The sequence below is a fragment of the Epinephelus fuscoguttatus genome, linkage group LG3, assembly GCF_011397635.1.
Source record: "Epinephelus fuscoguttatus linkage group LG3, E.fuscoguttatus.final_Chr_v1".
NCBI lineage: Eukaryota > Metazoa > Chordata > Actinopteri > Perciformes > Serranidae > Epinephelus > Epinephelus fuscoguttatus.
In genome coordinates, this window is record NC_064754.1 from 29,500,574 (window position 1) to 29,512,242 (window position 11,669).

General features: G+C 41.7%; 1 protein-coding gene across 1 annotated transcript; it reads left to right on the forward strand.

Annotated features, from left to right (window-relative positions):
• The first annotated feature begins 136 nt into the window (after positions 1 to 136).
• On the forward strand, positions 137 to 11,386 carry LOC125885417 (stromal membrane-associated protein 1-like). Its single transcript, XM_049570922.1, has 10 exons — positions 137 to 419; positions 894 to 1,027; positions 2,948 to 3,033; positions 3,153 to 3,228; positions 3,366 to 3,428; positions 3,548 to 3,623; positions 5,979 to 6,109; positions 7,588 to 7,798; positions 8,785 to 9,122; positions 10,713 to 11,386. The coding sequence occupies exons 1-10, from the start codon at positions 302 to 304 to the stop codon at positions 10,845 to 10,847; spliced, it is 1,368 nt and encodes a 455-aa protein (XP_049426879.1). The 5' UTR covers positions 137 to 301; the 3' UTR covers positions 10,848 to 11,386.
• Positions 11,387 to 11,669: the final 283 nt, after the last annotated feature.

Genomic DNA, 11,669 nt, shown 5'->3' on the forward strand with positions numbered 1-11,669 from the left:
AGGAGCTGGTGCGTGAAGTTTTAGTGCAGATAACGAATTTCTTAAGAAAATGTAAAACTTAATTCATAAGAAACGTTTGCGTCAGGTGACGTCAGAGCTGTCGTCCAATCGGCTGCATCCGCCGCGTCAGCGTTAGAATTCCTGTGGGCGGAGAGGGGATTCCGGTTCCGGGTGTTTTCATATCTCAGTCGGAGGCGTCTATCACTCTTATTATGGTCTTTTATCAGAAACTTTTCTCGATTGTCGACTGATTGAATTGGAGCTCTGTTTTTATTAAGGAAGTACAAGTGAAGCCGCGACAATGGCGACCCGCTCGGAGAGAGAGAAGGCCCAGAAACTCAACGAGCAGCACCAGGCCATCCTGTCCAAAATGCTGAGAGAGGAAGACAACAAGTACTGCGCCGACTGCGAGGCGAAAGGTGCGACACTCACTCTGTCGGAAATGTTTCTAATTCCACTACTCAAAGTCAACACTTTCATTCAGACTCAGCCGCTAACGCTAACTAACAATGTAGCATATGCGCTGGTTAGCATTGCTAAGCTAACTCGCTAGTGTGTGTAACTGGTTCAGGCTAGTCAGCTGACACCTCTTCCTCTTAAGCTAAACTAAGTGGCTAACTAGCAAGCTAACTTCTGTAAATCTGCATAAGCTCCCCACACTGCCTCTCCCTCACCGCCGCCTCCAGCTCTCCTGTCGGGTTTTGCAAGTGTTCAACAAACTGTGGCAGGAGCTCGACTCATATTTTCATGTTAGGTCATTGGTGAAGAATGTAGAGCTTGCTTTTGGCACTTAAAGACACTACAAGATCGTACATGTTAACATGTAATGTCAGACATCCTTCTGTATTCCAATAACAGCCTTGTTTTGTTTTTGGTTTTTTTTGCTTCATCAGGTCCAAGATGGGCATCCTGGAATCTAGGAGTATTTATCTGTATCCGGTGTGCTGGCATCCACAGGAATCTGGGAGTACACATATCCAGAGTCAAATCAGTCAACCTGGACCAATGGACCTCAGAACAAATCCAGGTACTGTTTTGTTCCTTATGTACTCTGATGTGAGAGGATGTCCTTTATCACCCTAACACTAAATCAGGTTAAGTAATTTTGGTGAGACATTATTGCAATTCTTTTGTTGTATGGGACATAAGACGATTGATTTCAGCATCCTTTTACATGGGCATATCTGTCCTTCACTGACACCCAGCCTTTCCATTTCAATGTCTTAGACCTGTCACAATACAGCATAGTTCCATTACTCTTAAAGATTTAGCACCTCGCCTCAATAAAATTGGCAACTTGCAAGAGACACAAACAAAATTGGCAACTTCTGTTCAGCAGAGGGTGAGAGATCCTAACTTTTAGTCTCTAATAGAGCAGGATGTTGATACTTTATGCCCTTAAAGGTGTTGACCAGAAATACTCCAGTACCAAGTAACAGCAGAACTTCTCCAGTCAAACGATACCTGCATTTGATCCATTTGTACCCAGATCTAGAAAAAATGGCTATTGTCCTATATTTTAGCTCACAGCCAATCATTGTAAGTGTTATTCTACTTAATTCAAGAAGTGATTGCCCCCCTACTGTAGCAGCTACCACCCATACAGTCTGTGATGTGGTAGTCTGAGTGGGCGGAAGTTCGCTGCATAGATCAGCCTCTCATTGGGCGGAACGAGTCACCCGCTGAAGTCCCGCCCTACCACCTCTGGTTGTGTAGCTGTTTTCAACACGTCCTTTACTAACTTTTGCGGTGTTTGATCTTGTGGGGATGTAGCCATTTTTCTGCCATGGTTCGCGTCCTGTAGGCGATATTTTTGTGGGCATGTTACACCAAAACCTGTTTCCCCCGGCAATATTTTTGCAAGCACAACGTTGCTGTGGCACCGCCAAGAACGATTGTGATTGGTTGAAAGAAATACAAGCAGCCGAGGCGTTTTTTCCTCCAATCTTAAAGTGAGAGTCGGCCCAGCCAGACCTTTCTTTTCTTGAGAAAGGTCTGGTGAGCGAGACTAGTGATGTGGTGAAGCTGAGCACAGTGTATTTGTCAGTGTTGGCAGTTCAGGATGCCACCAAAACATTCGGGAATATGGCTATACTACACAACTGAGACGCCTGGCGGCATTTTAAGATTTATTTTGGGCACTTTAATGGATAGGACAGCTTTAGCGTGAAGGGGGGAGATAGAGGGAACGGCATGCAGCAAAGGGCTGCAGGTTGGAATCGAACATGAGCCACGGCAGCTAGGACTGAGCCTTTGTATATGGGGCACCTGCTCTAACCGCTAAGCCACCGACATCCCGTCTGGTGGCATATTAAGCAAGTGAATACTTCTATTCACATGATGGGTATTGAATAAAGTAGATATAAAGGTATCATAAGAAGCATTCAGTTGGTATTGTCATCACTCACAGGTATTGGTATTGGTGCTGGAATAGTAATTTTTTAATACTCAGTCCTGTTTCCTAGTGTGGGTCAGGTCTCAAACATCCTGGCTGCTGCACTTCCCATAATGCAAATTGATAGGGTCTGTGAGCATACCTCCTTCATGTCATTTTGAAATTACCATAATAAACAGTTTTTAACTTGCAAATTACTGTTAACGTGAACATTCATGTCATCATCTCAACTGGAAAACACTTTTTGGAAAGCTCCAATATATAGGACCTGGCATTGTTTAATTCAGATGTGCCTAAAAAAAGTTAAATACATATGGTGCATTATTGTGTTGCACAGGCTTGGTATTAAAATTTTAATCTCTTAAGGGTTTTTTTTCCTCATATGTGAGAAAAGCTCCACTTGCACCACAGGCGACATTATACCACTGTTTTCACAGGCTGAGTCGTACTAATTGTACTAACTAATTGTCATTTAAATTCAGTAGAGTGTCCCTTGACATATTTCAGCATGCCTCAGTTTTCTATTTACCCCTCCATCCTTTCTTGTTTCAGAGTATACAGGATATGGGTAACACCAAGGCCAGGCAGCTTTATGAGGCCAACCTTCCAGAAAGCTTCAGAAGACCTCAAACAGACCAGTATCCTTCACTATCAGCAGAAACGCTTGAAAGAACTTCAACAAACCATACTGTTTATACTAAAGTGTGTCATTTCATGGCTTGTTTTCTGCCTGTTTTTCTCTTAACTTTGACCTAAGAGCTGTGGAATTCTTCATCAGGGATAAATATGAGAAGAAGAAATACTACAGCAAGAATGTGACCAATGGGAGCAGTGTATGTATCCATTTTAAAACAACGTGTAGCTCTTATTTAAATGCTTTCAAAGGCAGTGTGCACATTTTTTACAGAAGTAGATGAAGCTGGCATTAGTTTTTCTGTTGTTCATTTTGAGTCCTTGTTTTGTTTATCAGCCAAAGGATGCTAAGAAAGAGAGGGAGCCAGACAGAGGGAGCAAGGTGTCATCCTACACCAAGGTAAGTATCTCACACACATTCCTTCATGAGTAGAGCTGTTAAAACACGGCCTGCTCCTCAGCATTGTTTTTGTGCCTTATGGATTTTATCCTACTTATTGTACTCGTGTTGTTTTAAAGAGTGAAGAGCCCAGGCCGGTTCCCAAAATTAGCCCCGCTAAGACTTCAGAGCCCTCTGTGAACCTTCTAGGCCTTGGTGAGTATCTCTGCAGGTCTTGTGTTACTGGAAACTGAAAATCATCTGAAATGTGCCTCATGAATGTGCTGTCTGAGATATTTATGGAGTCGGGCTAAATAAGGCTTCAGCTTGTAATTGTTTTCTTTTTATTGCCAGTTCTGCAGATCTAATAAGTGATCGGATGGCGATAAACTCATTGAGCCTGGAGTTTGAATGTTTAATGGGCTTGGTGCTGTGTAATTTCAGAATACTGATATTCACACTGATATTTAGTATTTATTTATTTTTACTATAGATATGATGAGCACAGGTTGCTTTTAACTCTCGCTTGGTGTTTTGTGTATGCTGTGTGATGTTTTTCAGTGTGTCTGCACTGAACTGAGACGTTTTGGTGCCTTACCGTGCAGAGTCAAACCATGACTGTCTCTGTCTTAATCCTGTGTCACTGTAAACTTGTTGGCTTGATGTACAACAATCAAGCTGTGGGCTTCGGAGAAAGTGCTTTCTTTTAAAGGCTCACTGTGTTCCTCTTTCAGTGAGTTTCTAGCAGTTGTGTAACACGAGTCACTGTGACTGTACGTTTCTGCAGACTAACCAGTCTCTCATCTGCGATGCTGTCTGTATCAGAACTGTAATGAAAGTCTGTTGTTCTTTTAAGTTGCTGTCAGTGCAAACTACAAAATTTTCCTGCTGCTCTACAATAAATGACCAGTTAACATCTGCAAGGCTTTTTTTGTAAGTTAGTCAGAGGAAGTGCTAAAGCTGCTGACTCAGTCACTGAGGTTTGCAGCTGACTACTAACTTCTTGTTTTTTACATCCACATTTGAACCTTTGTCTTTGGAGGATCAGTCTTAAATATTACAAGAGACAAACCGTATAATAATATGCAGTGAACTGGCTGACAATTTGACACAAAAAAGGATGCAACTGGTCACAGCTGCTCATGTCACACGTCTGCCAACCATATGGAAAAGGTTTTCCTCATGCGTCCATTGCTTGATCACTTGCAGCAGCACTTAATGGCAGTTAAGTGGATATTTTTGTGTGGATGTATAGTGCTTCTGATTAAGGTCCTGTCTACACATATACAGATATTTTTTAAAACATTATTTTCCCCCTTTGTTTGAAAAAAACACACGACCTTTTTTACGAAACACAGAAATGCCCTTAAAGCTTGCCGGCCTTAGCTGTCGTCAGCAGTCTCCTCTTATTGCAAAGACAGCAAAGTGCGCAAGCTAACACTACCTTTTTCCAAACCACCACTGATTCCCTGTTAATATAAGGACTGAGGAACTCACTCAACGACATGAGCGATGTTCTGGACATGCAAAAGTTTTACTTCCACTCCTTGTTGACAACAATCCCACTCTTGAAATTGTCCCACCATCTGCTGGTTCAACTGGGCCTGGTCCAAAACTGTCATTTCTGGTGGACCAGATAACACCGGGCACAGCAGACAGCTCCATTCATCCGTGAAGTAGTGCAGCATTACTAAGTTTAAGTGTAAAGTAGTCATTAGACCAAGCAGTGTTGACAAAACATAATCAAACTGGTAGACCACTGTTGTTGTTGTTGTTGTTGTTGTTGTTTCTGGCACATGCTGATTACACAAAGCAACAAGTGATGTACACATGTTAAGGAGATGACATCATTGTTTCCCAAAACTAAGACCCTCTGTCTGTGTGTGGACCAGAGGCCAAAATGTAGGGGATAGTGTCAGTTTAGAAAAATATCTGTAAACAGGGCCTAAAATGTCTCGTTTCTCATGATCCAATAGTGGAGTAGAAGTAGAAGTTATATTTTGTCTGTTCACGTGTGTACTTGTTCATCTATCTTTTCAATGAGACAGCTCCGACATTAGTGACTGAATCTGGATACTGAGGAATAATTCATTACAATAATTTCATTTACAGTTTATTGTAAGATGACATATTTATGCTACTGATTGGCCTGGAGGGGCATTGCTTTATTTGGATGGCATGTTTACTGTTATTTTAGTTTTGTGGCCAGTGAGCTAATGAGGATAAGCTGATTAATTTTTTATTGTGCTAACCGTTATGCTTACTGTGCGGGCAGTTCTGCAGCTGCAGGAGGGCATTGCAATTACATAAATACAGACAACACATATTCTCACATCAGCAAACACGAGCATGAGTTTGTGTTGCACCACTTTTCACAGCAATTACAGATTTTATTAGGATTTTATTTATGGTCTTTCATAAGTTCTCTGTGAATTCAGGTGGAATATTATTGGGAAGTCATCAGAGAGTTGTGCTGTGTTCTGTTTGGATAGCCTTACAGTGTTTTTTTCTCTCAGTTGTGAAAGCTTCATTTCCACCTGTAAAACCAGTTTTTTCACCTTTCTGTCACAGACGTACCGGCAGCTGCATCAACTAACAATGGTAGCACGAGCACAAGCCAGAACAACAATGACCTGGATATATTCGGCCCCATGGTGTCCAACCCCCTCCCCGCGTCCTCATCCGCAGCTCAGTTTTCTCAGGTAAAACCCAGTAAGAATTCCCCTGTCCGGGTTTAGTACTAATTTCTGAATGCTGCTCAGGAGGGCTTGACAGTAATGGTTGTCTAGTTGTAGAACTGAAATTAAGTGTGCAGCAGAAAATAAAAAGTCAAATGATAACTAGGAACATCAATAGCCCACAAGACAGCAACACCATTACTGAGAGACGGTGAAAGAGAAGCAGACAGAAAAATGAACGCAGCTAATGAGGCAATCATTTGGCTAAACATTTAAATAGGGCTGCCATCGATGAATATATTCATTACGGTTCATTCAGTATTATTTTGATGAATCATTCACTGTGAAAATGGTGATGAATGCCCATCATCAAGATCTTAAAAACTCATGGTGATGTTTGCTTTGTCCGACTGACATAAACCCAGAGATGGAAGCCGTAAAACAAGTTTGTGGTGTGTACAATATTTACTCTAGATATTGTTATTGCTTTGTCACGGCACAGGTAGTACTGAGGAAATAACTTGATGTTCTGTCTAGGGCATTTACCAGCCCACCAGCTAGGCTTGGGCAGTATCGAGGTATTACAGGGTATTTAGAAATCCCGAAGGTTTGATCTTCAGTACCATCAAAAACACAGATGCTCCTTTTTCTATTAAACTGATGGAGATGTTGTACTGAGGCGATGTTATGCACAGCATGCGCCACCAGAGGTCAGTCTCTACAGGTGGAACAAGCAGCTGAGCTTAGACAGATCAGATGGCAGCTACGAGTGGTGGGAATAACATTACAGGACTAGTAAAAAAAATGCCTACATCCGTGTTTGGGAGTATTGCCCCAAATAACTTCTACCAACTACAAAAGCAATTTATTAGCCACATGATTTAATTCAACACATCGTTTCTGTTCAGCACACTGATGTGTCGGCATCCACCGCGGCAACAAGTGTCATCAGGTCCTCCAGCAAGAAGAGCTTTTATTTCCTGTCTATTCATCATTCCATTCTTGTTGTTTTTTAGCACATACCACCATATACCGTGTACTCCAGTGAAATGTCAGGAAGCTATGTAGGTATGAAAAAAATAGTTACCGCCCAAGCCTTCTACCAACATGCCACAACTGAAATATGTGGTATTATTATGCAGGACAGGCCATTATCACTTCATTTATAAATGCATAAAATATGGAAACCATCCTGTCAAATTTGGCAAACAGCAGCTGATGGCTGTTTGCCACTAAGGCACCCAGGTCATAAACTTTAATTAAGTGTAATTTAATTTAATTACAGAATGTTTGTTGATGATGATTATTTGTTAATTTGAAACCTGTTCTGTCAGGACAGCACCCAGGGAGTGAACCGTGGACCAGCCATTGTACTAGGATTGTGTTGTTTTTAATAACTGTAAAGAATTTGAGCTGCTGATGTTTCAGGTGTATTTTAAACAAGTGAATCACTGTTATTCTATACTTATAACCTAGTGTTCAAAACCTTTTTCTCCCGTCAGGTGAGCTCCAGTAATGCGGCCAGCACTCCAACACAAGCTCCAACAGCAGCAGTAGGCGGAGCCAGCTCAGGGTCAGGGCAGGGAGACCTGGACTTGTTCAGCGACAGCAGTAGCACCACTAAAACTGAAGACAATGCCAAGAAGCCCCTGTCCAAGGACTCCATCCTGTCCCTGTATGGAACCAACAGCATGTCCCAACAGGCCCCCGCTGGTGAGGACGCAGGCATTGTGAAATAATGTGAAATGTCCAGAGTCACTTTATTATTTTTAACATATTATTTTTGTTATGTATAACATGTAATAATTGTCTTGTTGTAATGCTATAGTAGCAGTTATCTTAATTTTGTGAAGGCCTCAGTCTTCGGAAACCCCCAGACATGAGTAACATTTTCCTCACAAAGCTAATGCTAAAATTTGCAGATGCGTTAACCTGAATCCACAAGGAGCAAGTAGAAACCTGCGTGTATGTCCCAACACAGTCCCACAGAGCTTTCCAAACATCTCATCCTGATCAACAGGCTCTTTAAACAAACACAACCAAACGTCTCACGCTTCACACATTTGAATACTTGTTTGAAAGTCATATTTCAGAGTTTCCCACACATGGACTTTACCTGGTTAAGCCAGTATATTAACAGCCGCCAAAGTATGTTTGGCCACCACGCATTTTCACACCACACAGGGTTTTTTTTTAACATCTCTCTTCTGTCTGTTCCCCTGTCGAGTGGTGTTTCCCTCCTGTTAAACATGCTTCCTGTAGTGCCCCACCTTCATGGTTGGTTCAGATTTAGGTAACCTAGGTAGAAACACTCTTAGTATGTCTCTGGCATGTGAGCTGCGTGATAGTTGGTCTAATAGTCTGGTCTATTTTCTCTGGCAAGAAAACACACTCATTATCTATAATAAATGATAAAAAGGATGTGTTATTTAGGCTATGATAGAAATGTTATGTCCCATGCTTGCCACACCTTTTGATTTTCCTGCCTCTCTCCCCGCTGTTCACCTGGAGTTACAGTTCTTCTGATTTTTACCCCCACATCAAAGCACATCAAAGTATTGTGTCAACGGTCACACACACTTGTTTGTCACATGTAGTAGACCATTTTCGTGCCAGCAGGTATATTTCACACCTGTGGGAAACACTGTATTTGTGTACATAACAGTCTTCCCTCTGTTTCTGTCTTCCTCCCCCCTCAGCTGGCATGTTCATGGGCCCCTCACAGATGCAGTTTCCTGTCCAGGCCACTGGTGGTTATCAGGCCTTCCCTGGCATGGGCACAGCCATGCCACCTACAACCGTCATGGGTGCCATGATGGCTCAGAGCGGGGCAGCCATGATGGGGCCCAGTCCGGGCATGATGGTTGGGATGACTATGCCTAATGGCTTCATGGGGAATGCGCCAGCCACTGGTGTGATGGGCATGGCACCGAGGATGATGGGACCACAGGGCGGTGCGTTGCCTGCGGGCATGATGCCTGCTCAGGGCATGTACGCCATCCAGCCTGGGCAGCAGGCTCAGTGGAACATGGGTCAGGTATGGAGAGACATCAAAGCTCTATTGCTTGCATTTTAAGATGTTATTTAAAATGCAACTTCACACTAAATTTTGTTTTGTAAGGTTGTGTTCAAGTGTTTGTCAGGTGTGATTAGTTTCACCCAGCTGTGATGATGCATTGCACAGCAGTACGTTGTGAAATGTGTTACTGTACAGGGTGTTGACAGAGCATCCAGCAGCCTCCAGATGGCAGCACAAGCCAAGACTTTAAAACAGGAGCTGTGCCCCAAATGTGGCAAAATGAAGTACTCTCTAAACAGCCAGATCGCATAAAATGAAAAACATAATTTTGAGTGTGCTGTTAAAAGATGCTCTTACTCTACAATGCACAAAAGAAATGGATGAGATACTCAGAGTGTTTGATGATGAAACCGCACCAGGAAATTAAAGATAAATATTACTTCTTTGAAAAACATTTTTGTCTCTGTAAATTTAGTTAGCAAGTGTTGTATTCTTTTTCTACAAGTACAACAGAGTTAAGCATGATGATTTGTTTACATTAATTGCAAAAACGGCACCCTCTAAGGATTATTGCATGATAAATAATGGGGGTGTAGTTTATAGTGGCACTGAAAGCTCAGCACACTGCAAATTAACAAATACGCATGCAAATAAGACACAACACAAGCAAATGAAGAAAATTCCCCAATTTAACAACTCGTGCAGCATTTACAAAACATCCTCATCAACTTGATGACACAAAAAAAACAATAAGACGACACATGCACAGCATTGCAATACACAACAGAAAGTGTCACTAGGGGATCCTAAAAAGTGATGCACACAGCTGGGACATGCTTGTTGACATGGTTGGATGCTTATGAAGTTATTGAAGTTGGTTATGTGTCATTGTGATCACGTGACTCACATATTATAGCACACATATCATAATAATAAGTAAAAGTTTGATGCTAGGTTAACAGCAGATATTTGCAGTAACATCTGAATCCTGCATTCACAATGTTAAAATGTTTGGATTTTTTCCAAGACCACTGACATTATAACTTCATAATCCACAAACAGCAACAATTGCTGTGCGCTCCAGAGTCCAGACACACATCACTTTTTGGTGCCCCATGGAAACTGGATACCTCTCGCAGCACTTGTTCTAAATGCTGCACATTAATAATGTCAAGTTGATTTTTCTTGTGTCGTCAAGTTAATGAAGATGATTTCTAAATACTGCATGTGTTGTGAAGTTGGTGAAGAAGTTTCTTCATTTGCTTTTGTTTTGTTTCCATGTGTTTTCTCAATTTGCAGTATGTTGAGCTCTCAGGGCCACCATAGAGGATAGTCTGTAGAACTGCAGTAGTCTATTCATGACCTCTAGAGGGCAGAAACGAGACACCAATGCAAGCCAGTAAAGGGTGAAGTGAAATGAGGAGGTGATGGAGGGGGAACTTTGTTTGAGCTCAACTTTTGATTGCAGTTTTTTTTTTTCAGAAGCATACTTTCACTTCCATATTTCCTAGTGAGACTACAGAGAACACAGACTACTGTCAGATATTATAGATTTCAGTCCACATTGTTGTGCTTTAGCGTTCATACGGATCTCTTCAACTTCCTCAGGTGAATCAACAGATGTCAGGGTTGACTCTGAACGGCGCAGGTGGCCAGATGGCCTTCGGCCAACCTCCGTCAGCTATGGGTGGATGGGCCGCCACTGGATCGGGCCAGACTCTGAGCACACAGCTATGGAAATGAGCCTTCGAGCGGGTTGATGGACAGGCAGAGTCAGAGTCGAGGCTGCAGAAAGTGCAAAGATATATCTTGTGCTTCTCTGCGCCTCGCTATGAACTGATGCCCATTTCCATCACGGACCAGCCTTCAGAACATGAAAATTGTATCTCCTTTTTTTCCTTCTCCCTTTCTCTGTCTCTCTTTCTCTCTATTGTGTGAGTGAATTGGGAGTCATACAGGATTACAGCCTGGCAGTTTCTGCCTGTCGTATGGTTTTTGATCATAACTTTTATTTTCCTTTTTTGGAAAAAAAAATGACAAGGAAACAACAGTCCCAACAAAAATGATATCGACATATCAGAAAAGCTGCAGGACCAGTTACACAAGCTTTTATTGTATCACTGTATCATTATAATAATATAGAACATTTAAATGAATAGTATTTAATGGGAGACGATAAGACTATCAAGTCTGTCAGTACTGCTCCCAAATGTACAGCGCTGTATAACCTTCTTTTAAAGTACTTGTGGTTCCCCTATAAAAATTAAAGTGATAATAAATGACTCGATGCGTCTTTTATGATTGCAGTTGCAGTTTTTAAAGACACAAAATAGGGGAAATTTTCTGTTTAAGGTTTGGTTTTAAACTGTTCAAAGGTCATTAGAGGACATTGACCTATATCTTAAACTTGTCAGAAGTCAGCTGTTTTTATATTAATTATTGTTATTTGCATGTGTAACAAACTGAACAAAGGGAATAAATAGTGTGTTTTTTATTTAATTACAAGTATAATGCATATGCAACATTCAGAGCACTAGTAATGGTGCTAACAACTATGTACTGATA